At 38.4% G+C, this 22,347-nt stretch overlaps 1 protein-coding gene across 1 annotated transcript in view; it reads right to left on the reverse strand.

Moving 5' to 3' along the window:
* The window catches only part of NIPAL1 (NIPA like domain containing 1), a 109,178-nt gene that overhangs the window by 42,287 nt on the left and 44,544 nt on the right, over positions 1-22,347 (reverse strand). The window contains exons 3-4 of the mRNA XM_053703988.1: positions 2,046-2,102; positions 271-361 (exon numbers count right to left, since the gene is read on the reverse strand). Of these exons, the coding sequence (XP_053559963.1) occupies positions 271-361; positions 2,046-2,102 (148 nt within the window). The remainder of the gene's footprint in view (positions 1-270; positions 362-2,045; positions 2,103-22,347) is intronic.

The following is a 22,347-nucleotide window of genomic DNA, read 5'->3' on the forward strand; positions in this document are numbered from 1 at the left end:
ATGCTACAAGCCCCACTGATGATCTGAGTAGCTGCATTATTTAACATGTGGGTGCAGTGAAAATATCTAGCTATGCTTTACATGCACGTGCAGAGAAAAATGTTAATAAAACAGTGATAACACTTAATAGAAGCATTTTTGCCAATACATGTATACTGCAGATATGTTTCTATTCAAAGATGCAATCAATCTATGTGAATTTATATTTTGACTGGAATATCCCTTTAAATCTATATGTATTATATGTGATGTCATGTTATTGGTACATACCATATCAGGACACTCAGTGCACCAAGTGGGGTCACCAGGGTTGCTGGGGCAAAAGCGTATGCTGCAAAATTAGCGGCCTCTCCTGCTCCCACTGAATGGCAACAAAATATACAGAACTGGTTAAATGTACAAGTTGTATATAATCTCTTTATGTAAATAATAAATATGTTTGTCCATGTTACTTTCTAGAAGTGAAACATTTCGCAACCCTAATTCATAGACAAAGCTTCAATACATGTCTTAACCCCTCAACTGCTAGAAGGGATTTACTATGATAAATATTGAAGACATCTAGTGATTTAACCAAATATACATAAGCTTTTATTTGTAGCCATTTTTTTTATTTGCTTGGGAAAATAACTGGTTAAAATTTTGAAATGGCTTTTCTGAAGGAACAAAAATCAGGGATCAAAGACAATCTGTTCAGGTTGACCTTGAAAGCTTTGATGAGAATATAAAACGTTTATGTGCAAAAAAAAAAAAAAAAACATGGCAAATTATTCTTTTTCTAAATTATAAATTAATGGGCACTGCCATGTTTTAACTTAAGTTTTCCCTCAACTGTACCTTTCCTGCTGAGGACAGTTAAGGGCAAATCTAAAACAGGCAATAAAAAGACTGTGCAATTCCAAACAAGGCTCTGTGGAACATAAGTTTAACTAACAGTGTTTTCACCCTGCCTTGTTTGTACAAAAAAAAAAATTGAAAACTTAAAACATGTTGGCACCTATTACTTTATATAAACTACTAAAATAATTGCAAAAAATTAAATCTACATATTATTCTAATGCTAATCTTTGCTTTGAACACGTCATTATATCTATGGTTTTACATCCATTAAAAAAAACATGGTTTGAATCAAGAATGGGACATGAGTTACTAAATTTAATAAGGATTTATTTATGTCCCATTTTTTTATTTAAAGTATATCACTTTATTATATATTATACTATATGCTCCAAAGGCATTCTATATTTATGCTGTGTTTTTACATGAAGTTTATATAATGTTAGGTGTTAGAAAACCCTCTTTTTCCATAGTGTGATCTTTAGAGTCTATATCAATATATATATATATATATATATATATATATATATATATATATATATATATATATATATATATATATATATATTATTTCTATTGTTGTATTTGAAGTTATCCTGATTGGACGCTGTCTCTTTAAACTCTTTAAAATTAGGAGACGGTGGCATGATGGATATTCCTATGATTAAATGCGTAGGGGTTGCTTCTAATTTTAAATGTTGCAATAAAAGTTATTTTTTATCCAAAAACACACACCAACCTTATCAGCTGTAAACTAGGAAGACTATAAGGCTAGACAAGATAAAAAGTGATACTTTAAGCTGGGCCCAAACGTAGGTGAAAAACCTGGACAATACCTGCGGACAGCCGACAGCCAGTCCCTTGAGAAACCATTTGTTCTATCAAGTAAGTTTTACCATAACAAAAACAGACATGGGAATATTTTATAATCACAAACCTTTACATAAACCATTTTGTAAATGTGTTTCCAAAATGTTCCAGTTGTAAATATTGTTATTGTGCATGGTTATCAATTCCCATGCAATGAGGGATATTTACTGTATTGGGCACCCCACGCCTCTATAGTGGCAGGAACACTCACTTACAGCAGCACAACTAGCGCCTATGTTACATAAACCCAAATGCACAATTGAAGTCATTGTTGAATATTGCCCCAAACCGCCTGTAACTAAAGGTCTAGCCAATAGCGTAAGAATACTGAGACTTACTTGAGAGTAACCCAGCCCACCACAGCCATTCTTTGAGGTACGAAAAGCCACCTTGACCTGCAAAACAGCAAAAAGTTTTACCTAGAGATACAAGTTGATGATGCACTTTAATTACACTTTATAAAAACATAAATCATTTAAATTTACATAAAATAAATTAGCACAATTCTGTCATTTTAGTACTGGAGGAAACAGGATGAATCTCTGGTACGTCAGGACAATAATACTCTTAAATACTCTGTGTCTTTTACAAACAATCACTCACATGGTGTTAAAGGGACACTAAACCCAATTTTTTTCGTTAATGATTCAGCTAGAGCATGCAATTTTAAGCAACTTTCTAATTTACTCCTATTATCAATTTTTCTTTGTTCGCTTTCTATCTTTATTTGAAAAAGAAGGCATCTAAGCTAAGGAGCCAGCTAATTTTTGGTTCAGAACACTGGACAGCACTTTTTATTGCATTTAGCCACCAATCAGCAAGCACAACCCAGGTTGTGAATCAAAAATGGGCCGGCTTATAAACTTACAATCTTGACAAATAAAGATAGCAAGAGAACGAAGAAAAATTGATAATCGGAGTAAATTAGAAAGTTGCTTAAAATTGTATGCTCTATCTGAATCATGAAAGAAAAAACATGTGGGTTCAGTGTCCCTTTAAAACACCACACATTAAAGGGACACAACATACTTAGGATGAATTAAAATGAACAGCAAAAGGTCAAATGATAACAAATAAATAAACAAACACATGAATTCTCTAGTACCTACACCCACAAGTGTTCAGCTAGTCTGTTAAAGGGACACTACAGTCAAAATTAAACTTTCCTGATTCAGATAGAGAATGCAGGTTTTAAGAGACTTTACAATTTACTTCCATTATCAAATTGAGCACAGTCTTTTTTATGCAAACATTCTGAGGCACCAGCAGGACATTTGCAAAAGTTCACAGTGTAGCCATAACTGTCTGTGATTGGCTTATTTCTGTCATGTGATACAAGGGGCTGGCACATTGAAGGAAACTGATCATTTGAATGTTAAATTGCCTGTATATTTTTCTAACAAAGTAAGTCCTATTTTATTGTTTTTTTATTTGTATTATGCACTTGTTGATTATACAATTGTATTATATTTAAGGGTCCTTTAGAAACCAGTCATGTCCATTGCCATGCTTTCACTGGAAGCTAAGGTGTTACATATTACAGTTAATATTGAATGCCTCAGTATTTTATTAACCCCATGCTGTGGTTTAATGAACATTTCCTTATACAGTGAAAAACAAGTATTTCCTTAATGAGAAATAAAGAAAGAATACTAAACTGCCTTAATGCACTAGAAGATTGCTTGCATTTATGGGATTAACCCGTGCAAAAAGGTTAAACACAGAGTTAAATTCCAGACCAGCAATGTGCTGCTGCTAATGAGCTAGACAGAAGCAAAAGTGCATTTCCATTCCAGGATCGACTGGGTTAAACACATAGAAGTAATTGCAACTCTAACATGCTCTAATGCATTATAGTATTTTACTATTGAACGTATAGGTTTCGGTAAAAGGACTAGGAGTAAACTTTTTTTGTGGATTACAAATGTACTGTAGATGTTTAAAATAAATAAATTAATGAATAAATAGTCAAGTCAAGATTTAACTTTCACGATACAGATAGGGCATGTCATTTTAAACAACTTTCCAATTTACTTTGATCGTCAAGTTTGCTTTGTACTCTTGGTATTCTTTGATGAAAGCTAAACCTAGGTAGGCTCATATGGTAATTCCTAAGCCCTTGAAGGCCGCCTCTTATCTCAGTGCATTTTGACAGTTTTTCCACAGCTAGACAGATATAGTTATGTGTGCCATATAGATAACATTGTGCTCACTCCCATGGAGTTATTTGTGAGTCAGCACTGATTGGCTAATATGCAAGTCTGTCAAAAGATCTGAAATAAAGGGACTGTTTGCAGAGGCTTAGACACAGGTTAATCAGAGGTAAAAAGTATATTAATGTAACAGTGTTGGTCAAGCAAAACTGGAGAATGGGTAATAAAGGGATTATCTATCTCTTTTAACAATACAATTGACTCTAAAATAAATTTTCCTACTTGCACACGATGTGTTAATGTGCAATTGGAAATAGCTAACTAAAAAATATTAAACGTACACTGCTAAACTGTCATACGAGAAAACAGCTAACTGGACAAGAAGAAAGCTGTGAGCAGCCATTTTTTTTAGCTGCTAACAAACTGATTATTTTATGTGGAACCTGTTGCAAGATGCTTGTCTGGTATGTAACAATAAGTTAAAAAAATAGTATTGGGTCTAGACTGTCCCTTTAAGAGTAGCAACTGCATTCCTGCTCCAGAGCAGAATATTGGTACATAGCCAATCAGGGACATCAAAAGCATGTAACCCCCAATCACTAGCCACCTCAGGATCGCCAGTGCATTGGTGCTCCAGAGCTGATTATAAATATGACTTAAAAAGGGATATAAAACACTCTTTTGTTGTAAAAAAAACAAAACACTAAGCAGTGGGTTATACATCATTGCAATATGTATGATTAGTCATGTTAAAAGGATTTTACCTTTTTTTTTTATATTATTTATTTATAAACAGAAGTGTACACAGATTCATAAAAAAAACAGAAAACAATACTTTCCTTATCTTTTTGGCCGCGCAGGGCAAGATAATCATCAAAATATAACAAAAAAATACAAAGATAATAGAAAAAAACAAATCCCTCCTCCCCTCTCTCTCTCCCCCCTCCCCGGACCCCTATCAGAAGAGATACTGTCTCCAAAATTCAGGATATCTATCTGATAATATTAACTCTAGAAAGTCAGCTGAATTGCGAAAATATTTCAATATTTGCAGCTGGATCTCTCTAGGCTGGGCTAAGATAACTAAATCCCACTTTTTCAAAAATCTCTTTAGGTTTATCCCAGGATCAAATTGCTCCACCAAAATCTGTTGCTGGATAGTACGTATGACAGAGGCAATAGTGGGAACCTGTCTTTCCTTCCATTTCCTAAGGCACATTTGTCTAACCAATAGTATTACTGTATTAATCAGGGCTCTATTTTCAATCTGTTCCTGTACCAAAAAGAATATATAAATTGGGTTGAGTACTATTTTAATAGGTAGATGTCTATTTAGCCAATATTCAACTTGTTTCCACAATTTAATTGCCTTTGGACATGCATAGAAGAGATGGAATAGATCTGCAGCTGGAAAGCTGCATCTAAGACAAAGACTATCTCCTTTCCACTTAGAAAGTCTATTTGGGGTTAGATAAGCTCTATTCAACAATTTCAGATGGGATTCTTTCATTGCCATGTTGTTTGTAAAATGGGTTATTTTAGAGAGGCTATTTTGGAAATATTCTAACTCAATGTCAGGGAGATCTCGTTTCCATATACTGAAAAGACTGTTAACCCTAGTCTCTGACTCTTTAGCTAATAGTAGTTTGTATATATGAGAGATAGAGTGATCTCCCCTCTGAAATCTGTTAATAATAATATCTAATGGTCCTAAGGACCAGATGTCTCCTTCTATACCTTCCCGGTTATAGTAAAAATGTCTAATCTGTAGATAGGCAAAAAAGGATCTTCTATCAATATTGAATTCTCTGCTTAAAGATTCAAAGGTTTTTTTTTTTTTTTTTTTTTTTTTTTTTTTTTTTAAAGGAGCTTTATTTGAAAAAAAAAAGATATAAACATACAAGCATTATGACAATGCCTCATCTGGTTACGTCATACATTTCTCAACATTGCTATATAAGTCCAACGTGATCTAATTCAATTGGTCAGTGTGTGAGAAATTGTCCAAGGTACAAGGCTCCTGTTTTCCACATTTTCTTAGATTTTCTTGCTGTATGTGGACTAATAAAATAGTCCAAGCTTCTAGATTAACACAGACAATATAGTGCTCCGTAGAGCAGATTGAACTTAAAAGTAACTGTATAGAACTGCACATTAGTATCAGATAAAGATAATTTACCACAGGTGGCCGGTACATCCTATAAGTAAAGAAAAGAGAAAGAAGAAAAAAAAAAAAAAAAAAAAAAAAAAAAAAAAAGGGGGGGGAAGTGGGGAGAGGTAAGGGGGCAAGGTTCCAGCACCTGGGGGGAGGAGGAGGAGGAGAATAAAGGGAGGAGGCGGGACGCCGGCGGTTGGGGACCCAATCCGTCCTGATTCAGGTCACTCAGGATTCACCATTGTTCCAGAGTTGTAGCAACAGTTCATGGGCGTCCAATTTACCCATCCGGGCATAATGATATCTTTCTAGGCTCAACAGGTTATGCACCCCCTGTCTCCACTCCGAAGTCAGGGGGATCTGGGTAGTTTTCCATTTGGCAGGTATCAAGTTTTTAGCACTAGTCAACATTAACATCAGCAAAGTTTTCTTGGTCAAATCTGGGATCTTAGTGGGAAAATGGAACAACAACGTTTCCATGGTTTTTGGCACCTCTAGGTTCAGTGTCAGTTGAATGTGTTCCCACACCTCCCTCCAAAACACCCCCAGCATGGGGCAGTCCCACCAGATGTGAGTCAAGGATCCCACTTCCCCGCAACCCCTCCAGCATTTATCTGAAGTATTAGGGTAGATCTTTTTGAGACGAGATGGTGTAAGGTACCATCGACTCAGTACTTTATATTGTGACTCTTGAATACGTGCGGACACTGACACTGTCTTGGTGGCCCGGAAAATCCGCTGCCACTCCTGTGGTTCCAGCTCCATCCCCAACTCCATCTGCCACTGTCTGGTGTATGCTGGTAAACTGTCTTCCCCTTTGCATAAAATCCCATAAATTTTTGAAATTAAGTGTCTGGGGATTGTTTTCTGAGTGCACAGTCCCTCAAAGAGTGTCTGATCTCTTAAGAACAATCGTTTATGCTTATGAGTTGTGATGTAATGACCTATCTGCAGGTACACAAACCAGGGGATTTTAACGGCGGGTTCATCCGCCAGGAGCACCTCCCTTGTTTTCATGATACCATTAACCACAAATTCGCCCACACGATTAATGGCAAACTGCGACTGAGCAGATGTCACTGGAGTCTGTATCGGTATCTCAGGGTTCCCATAGACCGGTGACAGCGGGGAAAAAACTGTGGATATGTGTGTTTCTGTGCGTATGATCTTGTCCCATTCCTCCAGTACTACCTTGATCAGGGGGTATTTCCCCACCTCCGCAGGCCTAAACTTTTTATCTAACCAGGGGAGGGAGGCAAGGCCCCCCTGCTGGAGAATATCAGCCTCCAGCGCAATCCAATCTTTTTGAGGGTTATTGTGACACCATTCAACTAGTCTCTGGAGAAGGACAGCTCTTCTATAGAGCAGTATATTTGGGAGCCCCAGTCCACCCCCCTCCCTAGGGAGATACATTGTCTTCCTATTTATTCTGGGCCTAATATCTTTCCAAATATAATCCTCTATTAATTTCTGTAGGGAGGAAAGAAAGGAGTGTGGAAGAGGGATGGGAATAGTCTGAAGGACATACAGCACCTTAGGGAGGACATTCATTTTAATAACGCTTATCCTCCCCAGCCATGAGATCATTTTGTGTTTCCACACCGATAGATCGTTTGAAATATCTTTCTTAAGTGCTGCATAATTGGTCTCGTACATAACTGAGGTCTCCGCAGAGAGCTCGACGCCAAGATATCTCAGCGAAACAGTGTTAAGGACAAACGGGCTATACGTCTTAAGCCAGGTCAGTGTAGCTGGGGCCAGGTTAATGCTTAGTAACTCTGATTTGGTGTTATTAAGGAGGAAATTCGATACCACACCATACTTATGGAATTCGTTCAACAATGCAGGGACAGAGGACTCAATTTCGGAGATTGTAAACAAGAGATCATCTGCATACATAGCAATTTTGTATTCCCTGTTATTTACTTGAATCCCCTGCACTAACCCATTAGCTCTAATGCTGCACGCAAGCGCCTCTACAGAGATGGCAAACAGTAAGGGGGACAGCGGACACCCCTGCCTGGTGCCGTTTGTGATATTAAAATGGGAGGAGAGGACGTTATTTACCTTGACTCTAGCATTAGGTGCTGAATATAATGCAAACGTCATATTCAAGAATTTCTTTCCAAAACCTATCTTCTCCATTGTTCTTCTGAGGAATTGCCAGTTCACTCTGTCAAACGCCTTTTCGGCATCGGTTGACAATAAGGCTATAGGTTTGGACTTATTTTTAGAATATTCAATTAGTTGTAACACTTTCAGGGTGTTGTCCCTAGCCTCCCTCCCCGGGACGAACCCTACTTGGTCTTGTGAAATCAATGTGGGTAAGATAGTGTTAACTCTGTTTGCCAGAGTTTTAGCTAGAAGTTTAACGTCAGTATTTAGCAATGAGATAGGTCTGTAGCTTTGAGGAACGTCTGTGGGTTTACCCGGTTTTGGCAACACTGTTATATATGCAGTCAACATTGATGTAGGCAGTGTTTCTAGGTCAGACGTACTGTGAAATAAATTTTGCACATGTGGCATTAAAATTGGCAAAAAGATTTTATAATATCGAGCTCCAAAGCCATCTGGGCCGGGGCTCTTCCCGGATGGTAAATCTGACAGTGCGGCCTGTATCTCCTCCTGTGTGAGGGGAGAGTCAAGATAATCAGCAGTTTCCCTCGTCATAGTGGTCATGTGTATTCCCTCTAGGTATTCCGCTATAGCAAGTGATTCCCGCTGTGCGCTCGGTGTAGGGGCTGTCATAGTGGTCTTCAGGTTATATAATTGGCTGTAGTAATTACGAAATGTCTCCGCAATGTTAGGGCTATCTTTGTGTATGTTACCATCTTTGTCTCTAATTGTGTGGACATATGTTTTAAGTTGAGAACGTTTGAGGGCCCTGGCCAGTAGTTTACCCGCCTTGTCTCCCCCCTCGTAATATGTTTGTTTTAACAGCAACGCCTTCCTCTGATTTTCTTCTTGTAGTAACTGTTTAAAATCTGTTCTAGCTTGTGTTAATTCCGTCAGCAAGGAAGTATCTGCCGGAGCCCTTTTATGCCGTTCCTCTAATCTTCCTAACTGTAAGAGTGTATGATTATATTTTTCCCTGGCCTGTTTCACCTTCCTACTTTTGTGGTCTATCAGAAGACCCCTCATAACACTTTTGTGTGCTTCCCATACTGTGGTCAACGAGAGATCTGCAGTCATGTTTAAGGCAAAATACTCTGTCAGTTTGGTGGATATGTCCTCCCTTACAAGTGGGCAGTCCAGTAAAGAGTCATCTAGACGCCACAAGAACGGCGTAGCTGGAGTGTCTGGCCAATGCAATAGGCATGAAACCGGTGCATGATCCGTCCATGTGATAGAGGTGATGTCGCTATTTGTGACATAAGCAATGCCCTGAGAGTCAGTGAAAAAATAGTCAATTCGCGAGTATTTCATATGTGGACTGGAGTAGTATGTAAAGTCAGTCTCAGTCGGGTGCAATGTACGCCACACATCGTGTAATAGATGTGTCTTCATAGTGTTGTTTATATGTTTTAGGATGTGGTGCGGGACACTAGACACCCCATTAGATGTGTCCAATTTAGGAATTAAAGGTGCGTTGAAGTCACCTCCCAGTATCACAACTCCTCTAGAGAGCTCTAAGAGTCTCGAGGAGAGTGCTCTGAAAAAAACATGCTGCGCTGTATTCGGCGCATAAACATTAACTAGGGTAACTAGCCTACCGTATAGGAGTCCCACCACGATAAGGAACCTGCCCTCCTTGTCTCGTTCTACTGTTTGTGCCTGAAAGGGAACTTTATGATGTATAAGTATGCCTACACCATTGTGTTTGTGTGGGCCTGAAGAGAAAATTGCAACCGGATATCTGTGATTGTGCCATTTCGGCTCTTTATGCTTAGCGAAGTGGGTCTCCTGGAGAAAGAACAGGTCGCCCCGCATTCTATGTAATTCACGTGAGACTATGGAACGCTTACCAGGGCTGTTAAGTCCTTTTACGTTAACAGTAATAAATTTAGTCGGGTGGACCCTCGGGTCCCCCCCCGCGGGCGCCATAGAGGGGAAGGAAGAGAGACGAGTGGGAGAAGGAAAAAAAAAAAAAAAAAAAAAAAAAAAAAAAAAAAAAAAGGGGGAAAGGGGGAAATGGAGAAGGGAAAGGAAAACGGAGCTTGGAAAGAAGGATAATTATAGGGGGAAATAAGGGGAGAGGGAAGTAGTAGAACAGAGGGGAGATGGGACTAGATTGGGAGTAAATCAGAATGCACAGCAATTAAACAATACGGTGTATACCTCGTGTGTGGCAAATATAAATTTCTATACAAACACACAACCACCTGCGGTACCAACAATGAAATAGAATAACTTTAACAAAAAAAAAAACTCTGGAGGGTATGTGCCTTTGGCTAGTCATATTATATATAGAGAAAAAAAAAAGGAGATGAGCTACATTGGGAAAGTGGACAAAAAAGGTAACATTTAGTAATAATACCAATCATTAACATAGTGTGCTGAATGATATCAGATGAACCGAGGGGGGGGGGATATAAGGGGAAGGGGAGAACCCTAGGGGTTCCCATATTTATAAACATAACTAGGGCTGTTAAATGGTATTTGGAACTGATATATTTCACATATAAGTACGTTCTCAGGTTTCTATGAGGCCAAAGCCATGAACGCTTAGCTTGCTATAGGACTTAGTGAGTAAGAGATATGGGCAATTATCTAAGGATTACTAAATGTGGTAGTAACTTAAGCATTTACCAAGAATACTGATAATATACAGAAAAAATTTATGGCTATTGCCCATTACCACAGTCCTGAACACATCTTTCACGCCCATATGGGCCAGGAAACAGTCCATTTCAGCAAGCTCTGTGAAAAAAAAGAGGTTAGGACAACTAAATGGTAGCATGCTTCCATACTCATTGTTGCAAGTCCTCCTGCGGCCTGTCCGACCGTTGTTGGCCATCCAAGACCGGAATTGGGATACCCAGGGTGGAGCAGAAGGTGTCCAGGTCCTCTAAAGACCTATAAATGGCCGTAGATCCATTGTTGGTAGCCACGATGCATGTTGGGAATCCCCACCTGTATTGTATTTTGTTTGCTTGCAGAGAGGTGGTAAGAAACTTCAACTCCCTGCGTTTTTGAAGAGTCGCAGGGCAGAGATCTGAGAACAATTGGAGTGTGATGCCAACATGTTGGATTGGTTGCTTGTTCCTGCAGTGGCGTAGGATCTCCTCCTTATCCTTAAAATTTAAAAGCTTGAGGATGACATCCCTTGGGGGTGCTTTGGCTGAGGGTTTTGGGCGTAAGGCTCTATGAGCTCTTTCTATGCTGACCTCAGGAGACATGGGGGTGCCCTTGATTACCCTGAATAAGTCCTGCAAGTAACCCTGCAAAGCAGTAGAGTTAACACTTTCAGGGATGCCCCTGATGCGCAAGTTATTCCGCCTCCCGCGATTATCCAAATCCTCAATTCTTTCTAGCAAATTCTGTATAGTATTAGTGTTGTGCTGCACTTGGGGTATAGTTTCCTTTATTTGGGCCTGCATAGAAGTCTGAGAGTGTTCGATATCTGTGACCCTTTGTGTTAAAACTGATACGTCCTTACGCAGTTCCCCAAACAAATTTTTGATCTCGCTCACTATTTCTTTAATATCTTGTTTAGATGACAGATTTTTCAAATCATCTTTTGTTACATATGGTGTTGGAGGAGCAGAATCTAGGAGAGAGTGGTCAGGGTCTGCTACATTAGGCCCCTGCTGAGACGTGTTATCTTCAGAAGTCTGGGGCTCTATACCTTTCAAATAATGGTTCATGTTTCTTGTTTTGGCGCTCTTTTCTCCCAGGCCTGATTTTTTATGCGCCATTGTGTGTGTGAGTGTAACTTATAGAGCTGGTATGAGCTTTCTGTAATGCTAATCCGGTCAGGAGATCAGATCAAAGAGGAGATACAATAAATGAAGATATAGTGTCACACTGATGCAGTCTTTTCTACTCTTATAGCCAGACAGGCCTCTTACTCTATTAATCTCCCTATTTCCTTATGTTTATTTCTGATGTCAAAGTCTCCTTGCAAATCTGGAGCAGTTATCCCCTATCTCCTCCTCCCCCAGGGCTGTATACCCAGTTCATAAAATAAGTAACACCCAGCTCCTTACGTGCTACCCAGACAGGCCAGGCCAGAGAACAGGCAGTGCAGTGACACTCACCCACCGGAACGCGAGCGACCCAGTGATCAGCTGTCCGGTCAGAGGAGACAGCGTCGCCGCTCAGCCCTATTACAACAAAGGGCTCAGTGTCTTTTTCCACTCTCGGCACCACAGGCACTCCACGTGGGCGACCGCCCCTGCAGTCGGATCTGCGCTCTATATCTGCGCTCTATATGGAAGGCGGGTAAGTTAGAGGTGGCACCGCCAAATAGCGATATCTCGCCTGCAGGCTTTTACAAACGATCAGAGCCAAAGCAGTATGGGTGAGTGCGTCCGGCTCAGGTGGGGTGGTGAATTTTTTGCAGAAGTCCCTCTGGAGCCTGGATGCTATACAGGGCGAGAGTCTTTTCTGTGGGCAGCTTGCTTCAGGGCAAAGTACGGGCTTGCGGCCTTTAGGTGCAATGACGTGAGTTGCTCACCGGACTTTAGCGTGTCCCTTGGTAAAAAATGTCTTCACATAAATGCGTCCCCCTCGGTTCAGTTAGGGTATTTATGCTGTTTGTAGCTCAGTTGTGGACATTTAGATATGAATGACTAACTTTTGGCTCGGGAGCTCTACTCAGCTGCGGCCATTCTCCTGCACAGCCAGGCTCCGCCCTCCGTTTGTCAAAGATTCAAAGGTTTTTATCTGATTGGAGAGTGGTTCTACCATCTGTATCATCAGATTCAAATTATTTGCTGACCATTGCTTAAAAGCGGCAAATGTATAGCACTTTCAAAATCCGGGTTTCCTATGATAGGTAGAAATTTAGAGAGAGTATATTTAATGTCTAGTTGTTTACAAATTTTATGCCATGCTATAATTACATTGTGGATAGTATATTTTAATGTCCGGTCTTTAATCTTTAAATCATTGGCTACGTGCAATAACGCTTTAGGCGTATAAGGGAACACTATGTTGTCTTCTACCTCAGAACTAGTGACAAGATTGGCAGAGGTTAGCCAGTCTACGGCAATTTTGGCAAGGCATGCCAGATTATAGTTAATTAAATTTGGAAAAGCAAAACCACCCGTTTCTTTCAGGTGCATTAGCCTTGATATTGCTATACAGGGTTTTTTGGAGGCCCACAAAAAACGTGAACATCCTGCATTAAATTTCTGCACATCTGCCTTTCGTAGAAGGCAAGGGACATTCTGTATTACGTACAGAATTTTTGGAAATATTCGCATTTTAATTAGGGCTATCCTGGCTGATAGTGAGATAGGTAATCTGCTCCATCTTTGAATCTCAGCCTGGCATTTACTCCATATGTGAGAAAAATTTAGATCATACCATTCATCTGGATTTCTAGATAGATTTATTCCTAAATATTTGATATATTTATCTGCAGATTTAAAAGCATTCTCAACAAGGCTGTTTTTATTTTTAATTATCCATAGAATTTCTGACTTAGATAGATTAATGCTATAACCAGTAAATTTACTAAACTCTGATAGAATATCTACTAGTGCAGGGATGTTTTTGGGCGAATTCTCTATATAAAATAGAATATCATCCGCGTATAATGATAATATCACCTTCTGCTGCTTGATTTTTATACCCTCTAGGATTTCTCTGCTCTTAATAGCTAATGGCTCAATCGCCAAATTAAAAAGTAACGGTGAAAGAGGACATCCCTGTCTGGTACCTTTAGACAGGGTAATAGAGGGAGAAAGAATGTTGTTTATACTAAGATATGAAATGGGGTTTTGATATAATACAGAAATATACTTGTAAAAGTGACCCAAGAAACCAAAATTATTTAACGCTGTCAATAAATGATCCCATAGGACAGAGTCAAAGGGCTTTTCTGCATCGACCGTTACTATGGCGGAATCTTTGTTCCTATTTGACCCTGTCCTATGGGAGGCAAGTGTGTGTTCAATAATCATCATGGCTTTCCTTATATTTTTTTGTGCTGTTCTACCTGGTATAAACCCAGTTAGGTCCGGATGAATAATGTCGACTATGATTTTTTTAAGACGTGATGCCAATATATTAGCTAAAATTTTATAGTCGCAATTAAGTAGCGAAATAGGTCTATATGAATCCATACAGTTCGGGTCTTTATCTTTCTTTAATATCAATGTAATATTTGAGGCAGAGAAAGTCTGAGAGGGTTTCAAATCTGATAGAAAGTAACTGTTAAACAACTTAGTCAGGGTAGGCATAATTTCTACCGAGAGTATTTTGTAAAATTCACTAGGTAGTTGGTCCGGGCCTGGTGCCTTCCCTTGGGCTGCCTCTTTGATAGCCTTAGAGATTTCTTCTGCTGTAATTTCTTTATTCATTGTATTCAACTGAATAATTTGAGAATAATAGGCTTGCCAGAGACCTCAGACTACACAGACCTTATGGTTTTTATTAAGCATACTCTACCAGAACTATTAGAGATGCCCCCAAACAAGACAGAGATTGAAGTAGAAAGAGTCCACAGGGTGGGTACATATCAAAAAAGAGATAGTACCACACAATCAAAAAGACCTGTCTTGGCGAAACTGTTAAATTTCCAGGACAAACAAAAAATTCTTACCTATTATAGGAAGAAAGGTCCATTAGAAATTAACAATGAATGTATTTATCTATTTAATGACTTTTCTGCCGAGACACTTAATAAAAGAAGGCGGATGGCCCCCTGGTGCACACAAGTGATTAAGGCTGGCTATAAAGCCACTATGATATATCCTGCAAAAATCAAAATCTTTCTAGATAATAGTATTTCTATTTTAAATTCAGTGGAGGAAGCTAGGCAATTCCTAGAAAACAAAGAAATAAAAGAACAAGTATAGGCAGACTTCATATGTTTAAAATGATGGATAATGGAGTGGCCGTTTTTTCTTTTCTGTGCTGTTTCATTCTTTTTTTTCTGTGTTCTTTTTGTTCTTCCTTTTTTTTTTTTTTTTTTTCTTCTCTTCTTTCTTTTATACCCCTCTCTCTCCTCACTTCCTCTCCCTCTCCTTATTTTTTTTGGTTATATGGGTACTTATTGTCTTAACTAACAGGCCCCCTCCTAATAAAAATGAAAAATCTACTTAAATTATTTTCATGGAATGTAGGGTGCTTCACGTCCCCGATCAAGAGGAAAAAAGTAATCCAACACTTGAATTTATATAAACCAGATATAGTCTTCCTTCAGGAGACTCATTTGAGTCTTCAGGAAGCAGAGAAACTAAAAATGGGATGGATAGGGGAAGTATGTGCAGCTCCAGCAGTAAAAAGGAAGAGAGGAGTAGCATGTATTTTTAGGAAGGATCTAGAATTTGAATTGCTGTCGCAGGATAAAGACGTAGAGGGTAGATATTTGATTTTAGAAATAGAGATAAATAAAAATCGGTACACTCTTTGTAATTTATATGCCCCGAATGAATGCTGTTCTGAGTTCTGGGATAAACTTTATCTAAAATTAATAAATTTAGTAGATTCACAGTTAATTATTGGTGGGGATTTTAATAGTGTTTGTGTACCCCAGCTGGATAGGTTAAGGTCTAGTGGCTCATATAGAGCAAAAAAAGAAGCACAAATACTGTCCTCATTTCAAAAAAATCTTAAACTGAGAGATATATGGAGAACACAACATCCCGATGAAAAAATGTTCACATGTGAATCTAAGACCTACCATACACTCTCAAGAATCGATATGTTTTTAGTATCAGAAAGATTGCTACACTTAGAAATCAAGACAGATATAAAAAATATAATTTTATCAGATCACGCTATTATTTCTTTATCTATCCAGTTGGGAAACAGCAGAGAGACCTTATGTGGTAAATTCTTCTTTCCTTCCTTCCTGTATTCTAATATACAGTTTAGAGACTGGCTGTCTCAAAGATGGAGAGAGTATGTCTCCTTTAATAAGGAATATCTTCCTAAGACGGAAATATTTTGGGAAGCCGCTAAGGCCTTCTTTAGAGGTGAAATAAAAGCTTATATGGTTAAAAGAAAGAGGAAGTTAAGAGAGAGGGAATTACAACTAACCAACTACCTTAAAAACAGATTCATAAAATATATTGATAATCCCGATACGCCCAATTGGGCAAATTATCAGAAGGCTAAAAGAGAGAGAGAGATATTTTTAATGCAAAATCAACTTCAACAAGATCTGAAAAACAAAGCCAATTATGGTGTCTTCTCCCCTAAAACAGTGAAATTCTTGGCTAATATTTCAAAAAGCAAGAGGAAAAATAATTTTATTGGATCTATCTCGTGTAAAGGGCAGAAATATAATAATCCAAATGATATTGTAAGACAATTTCATGTATTTTTTCAGAAGCTTTATTCTGCTTCAGAAGTAAATCAAGAAGCGAAGCATAGATTCTGGAAGGATATGAAATTACCCAAAATATCTTTAGATCAGTTGAATACAATGAATAAAGGATTTTACCTTTTATTTCTCTATTTTTTACTTCATTTGTAAAGGGTCCATTACTTCCTGTCACTGCCCCACAAGGGAACTGAGGAAGGAGCAACTTTTCCTCTGAAGTATTGCTAAGAGACACCTATAATATCTGCAGTCAGTTTATTGTCCATGCTCTGTAGAGGACTTTTGTTGCAAAAATCAAGTGTCAATAGAACTTAAAGAGACATTAAACTTCTGAGTACAACTACAGAGTATAGTTACTACTCACCATGCTATTGTTTTTCCTATTGTACCTGCAGCTCTATTTAAAGTTGTCCTCTTAAGTTAACTCATTACAGTATCCAGCTGGTAAAGCTCTGCATTTTATAATGGGTGCTGCCATCTTGTAGTGTATTGTTGCATCCTGTTACAAAAAGCCAGTAACATACCAGATCTGTGAAAGCTCTCTGCTTCTGACACCTGTACCTTGCACTTCAGTTTAACATAATAGAGAGTTGTATTACATTTTTGCAGGTTTTTTTGCACAGTTTAAAAATTACATAAGAATGATAAGCTCCAAAATGGTGGCACCTAGTGAGAAGATGTGGAGATTCAATAACTGATATTTTGGGATTAAAATAGGGGAACAACTTTGAAGAGAGCTGCAGGCACAGGAGGAAAACCAATAGCATAGTGAGTAGTAACCCTGCTATTGTAATTGTACCCAGCAGTTTAATTTCTCTTTAAAGGGACATAAAACAGTATAAACTAACATAACTTTCTAAATATATACTGCAGCAAAGCTTACCTGCAAAACTGTTTCTGTTTTAACCCGTTAAAGACCAAGGACGTACAGGGTACGTCCTACAAAAACTGTCACTTAATGACCAAGGACGTACCCTGTAACTCCTCTGGGTTTTCAAGCGCTGGAAGCGATCATGAGAAGAGAGCTGTTTGAGAGGGGTCAGGGGGTGGGATGTGTCAGGTGGTAGGCTGATCTCTACACTAAAGCTAAAATTAACCCTAACCCCTTAACTGCTGGGCATAATACAAGTGTGGTATACAAGTGTGGTGCGCAGCGGCATTTAGCGGCCTTCTAATTACCAAAAAGCAATGCAAAAGCCATATATGTCTGCTATTTCTGCAGAAGGGGGATCCCAGAGAAGCATTTACAACCATTTGAGCCATAATTGCACAAGCTGTTTGTAAATTATTTCAGTGAGAAACCTAAAGTTTGTGAAAAAGTGAACGATTTTTTTTATTTAAATAAATAATAAGAGAGAAGCGCTCAACCTGGGAACGAACAATAGCATAATAGCTTGTTCTATGGTTAGTTACCACCCAAGAAGCAGCCTCTTTTTGCTCAATATGTGCCTTTCACAGGGAAGAACTTTCCTGTAGCATATCAGTCTGATCCTGACTTCACAGTACAGTCCAGCACCGAAATACCAGGCAATCCCTCTCTGAACGAGAAAAACAGCAAAACCCCAGACGTATGTTTCGGCCTAGTGTGGGCCTCGTCAGTGAGGTGCAGCCATACAGCCATATCCCTCTAGGCACACTGAGCAATGGGTCCACGTCTGGATTCCCGCATCACACTTAGGGATGTTAAAATGGTAGCTCCTTTACCTAAAGGCAGGTAAAACTGTGATTAGCTTATGGTTTGTAAGTGAAAAACCTATAATCCCATAGATATAAATGTTTAATATTACTGACTAAATGCAAAAGACTGTGGATTTAGTGATATCACTCTACAGATTCCATGAAAAGAGCACTCCAATAACTTATAACCAGGATTTCATTCAAGGGAGCCAAAACAATTTCTAAACCAATCAATCTGCCTCTCTGATAGGTGTTAATGCAGGTTTGGAGTTAACATATCAAAAATATTTCTATTTTAAGAATAAATAGGCTGATAACTGTATACATTTAATTGAACAAACATATACTTAAAAAGATATAAATCATAATTTCAACATTTATAAAAATTCCTTAAAAAATATGACACCAGTGTCAATGATCAAATGTGTGCACATGTATTACCAATCTCACTGGTCTTATTATATTAAAAAAAAAAACTCTGTTGTGTTATTGGCTTTCAATTCACAACTATCACATTTATGTCTCAAAATCCTTAAGGTAAGTCCAAGACAAACAACTCTGAGCCAGTTCTATGGTACAATATTTCTTGTGAATTTTGTGGCTCGTAAAAAGTTGTTAAATATGTTATTATAACAAACTGCTTAAAAAGCAGCTAAAAGCCTTTGAAACACACACCGACTTTGAGAACCTCTATAGAAGTTATCAAAAAGAACTAGATCAATACACTAAAGAATTAAAAGACATGAAACAGGGTAAATTGCAAAGGGATATCCAGGACTTTAAGGATAAAAAGGTGTACAAATGGAGAAGAAGGAATTTCTATAACAATCCCTCAAGACCTACACAGGTCAACATAGTGCAAAGTGACAAGTCTGATACAGATTGGGAGGATACTGAGAGCAATGAGCTTGATGAAACTATTACTTGCACAAACAAAAAGTCTTAGCACCAAAGGATAACAATGTTTCTTAGTACCTCTGATTCACCTGTGAAGTGGGATAATCCCGTTAGTCAAGCACAACTTAGTTGGACCCAACCTGGTCCTAAGTGTAAATTCCACCACTGTCGTCCATACAGGGCTAAGGATATTATAGTACAAGCAGTCACTTATGTAAAGTATGAGAACAATACACAGCTAACACAGTTTACGTGTGAACACAGTGTGTGCGTCAAGGGTCTTACCCGCTCTGTGCGGAGTGATCGCTGGAATCTTTGTCCCCTCTGAGTATCGGTCCACAGGAGCCTCTCTTTTCTGCCGGTCAGTATACTCTTTCTGTGATAAAACTTTGTCCGACTTAGCTCCCTCCTCGATCACTGCAGGGACGGCTCTGACAACATCAGCTTCTCCTCCTCTCTTTACCTTCTGGCTTGTACTTTAGTGCTCGGGATATCCCGTCTCCACCCAGGGTCTGACCATTACTCCTGTAACACCTGTGCTCACTCCTTCTCCCCAATTTGAATAGTACCTTGAACAAACGATCAATGAGAGGAGCACCCGGCAATATCCGTGAATATAAATTAACCTTTTTTTTGCTTAGCAGCTTTCATTAAAATCTTCTGTACATTAACAACATCTTGACAGGTAGAACAGCATTCTCTAGCTTACGCGTTTCGGCGACAGCCATAATCATAGCATGAGAAAATTACACACATTGTACATTTTTAAAAGACCCATCTTGATCTGGTAGGTTAATTAAAACCAAGTTGCTGACTATCCGATTGGATGTTGTGTCTCAAATGTAAAAAAACCCTTTCACAGTTTGATGATCAGGTGTGGGAAATTATCCCTAAAGGTACTGAATTGTCGTGTAGTAAACGTAGTCTATATTTATTTATTTATTTATTTATTTTCTGCACGTAGTTTTTCTGATATCACTCACTTTCAATACACTAGTTTTGCATAACATGTTGCCTTTAATGAGGTATAAAGATACTTTGCAATTTATTTGTTGCACATTAACTATATGATCAAGGCAAATTGCTCAAACAATATTTTTAAGTTGTTATTGAAAGGTAATTTTGTATCTTTACGGAGCAGTACTACATGAGTGATTTTTCTTTTTAACTCAACTTTTTAATTGTGCTTACATATTTCATATCATGTTTATTTAAAGTGTTAGTTTTATGTTATAAGCACTCAAAATAAAAATAAAAAGATATTTCTGAAAAATTAAATGTATGACTACAAATATCAAATACTTTATCAGTACAGAACTTTGTATTACTTTACTAGATTTGTTCATAATATGAACACTGAATTTGCATAGGAAATTTTTTATCATATAGCACAAATGACTTTTGTTACAGATTTTGCTTGATCTACATTGACCTAACATACGGCTAGATTTAGAGTTTGGTGTTAGCCGTCAAAACCAGCGTTAGAGGCTCCTGACGCTGGTTTTGGGCTACCGCTGGTATTTAGAGTCAGTCAGGAAAGGGTCTAACGCTCACTTTGCAGCCGTGACTTTTCCATACCGCAGATCCCCCTACGCCATTTGCGTATCCTATGTTTTCAATGGGATCTTTCTAACGCTGGTATTTAGAAGTGAGCGTTAGAAATCTAACGACAAAACTCCAGCCGCAGAAAAAAGTCAGTAGTTAAGAGCTTTCTGGGCTAACGCCGGTTTATAAAGCTCTTAACTACTGTGCTCTAAAGTAAACTAACACCCATAAACTACCTATGTACCCCTAAACCGAGGCCCCCCCACATCGCCGCCACTCTATTAAAATTTTTTAACCCCTAATCTGCCGACCCCACACCGCCGCCACTTACATTATCCCTATGTACCCCTAATCTGCTGCCCCTAACACTGCCGACCCCTATATTATATTTATTAACCCCTAATCTGCCGCCCCCAATGTCGCCTCCACCTACCTACAATTATTAACCCCTAATCTGCTGGCCGGACCTCACCGCCACTATAATAAATGTATTAACTCCTAATCCGCCTCACTCCCGCCTCAATAACCCCATAATAAATAGTATTAACCCCTAATCTGCCCTCCCTAACATCGCCGACACCTAACTTCAAGTATTAACCCCTAATCTGCCGACCGGACCTCACCGCTACTCTAATAAATTTATTAACCCCTAAAGCTAAGTCTAACCCTAACACCCCCCTAAGTTAAATATAATTTAAATCTAACGAAATAAATTAACTCTTATTAAATAAATTATTCCTATTTAAAGCTAAATACTTACCTGTAAAATAAACCCTAATATAGCTACAATATAAATTATAATTATATTGTAGCTATTTTAGGGTTTATATTTATTTTACAGGCAACTTTGTATTTATTTTAACCAGGTACAATAGCTATTAAATAGTTAAGAACTATTTAATAGCTACCTAGTTAAAATAATTACAAAATTACCTGTAAAATAAATCCTAACCTAAGTTACAATTAAACCTAACACTACACTAGCAATAAATTAATTAAATAAAATACCTACAATTATCTACAATTAAACCTAACACTACACTATCAATAAATAAATTAAATAAAATACCTACAAATAAATACAATTAAATAAACTAACTAAAGTACAAAAAATAAAAAAAGCTAAGTTACAAAAAATAAAAAAATTAATTACAAACATAATAAAAATATTACAACAATTTTAAGCTAATTACACCTACTCTAAGCCCCCTAATAAAATAACAAAGCCCCCCAAAATAAAAAAAATGCCCTACCCTATTCTAAAATTAAAATAGAAACGCTCTTTTACCTTACCAGCCCTTAAAAGGGCCTTTTGCGGGGCATACCCCAAAGAATTCAGCTCTTTTGCCTGTAAAAAAAAACATACAATACCCCCCCCCCAACATTACAACCCACCACCCACATACCCCTAATCTAACCCAAACCCCCCTTAAATAAACCTAACACTAAGCCCCTGACGATCTTCCTACCTTGTCTTCACCATGCCAGGTATCACCGATCGCTCCAAGCTCCGAAGTCTTCATCCAAGCCCAAGCGGGGGCTGGAGATCCATCATCCGGCTGAAGTCTTCTATCAAGCGGCGGCTGAAGAGGTCCAGAAGAGGCTCCAAAGTCTTCATCCTATCCGGGCAGAAGAGTAGATCCAGACCGGCAACCATCTTCTTCCAAGCGGTGACAAGCGGCTCCATCTTGAAGACCTCCGGCACGGATCCATCCTCTTCTTCCGACGTCCTAAGTCCGAAGGAAGGTTCCTTTAAATGACGTCATCCAAGA

The sequence above is a fragment of the Bombina bombina genome, chromosome 2, assembly GCF_027579735.1.
Source record: "Bombina bombina isolate aBomBom1 chromosome 2, aBomBom1.pri, whole genome shotgun sequence".
Lineage (NCBI taxonomy): Eukaryota > Metazoa > Chordata > Amphibia > Anura > Bombinatoridae > Bombina > Bombina bombina.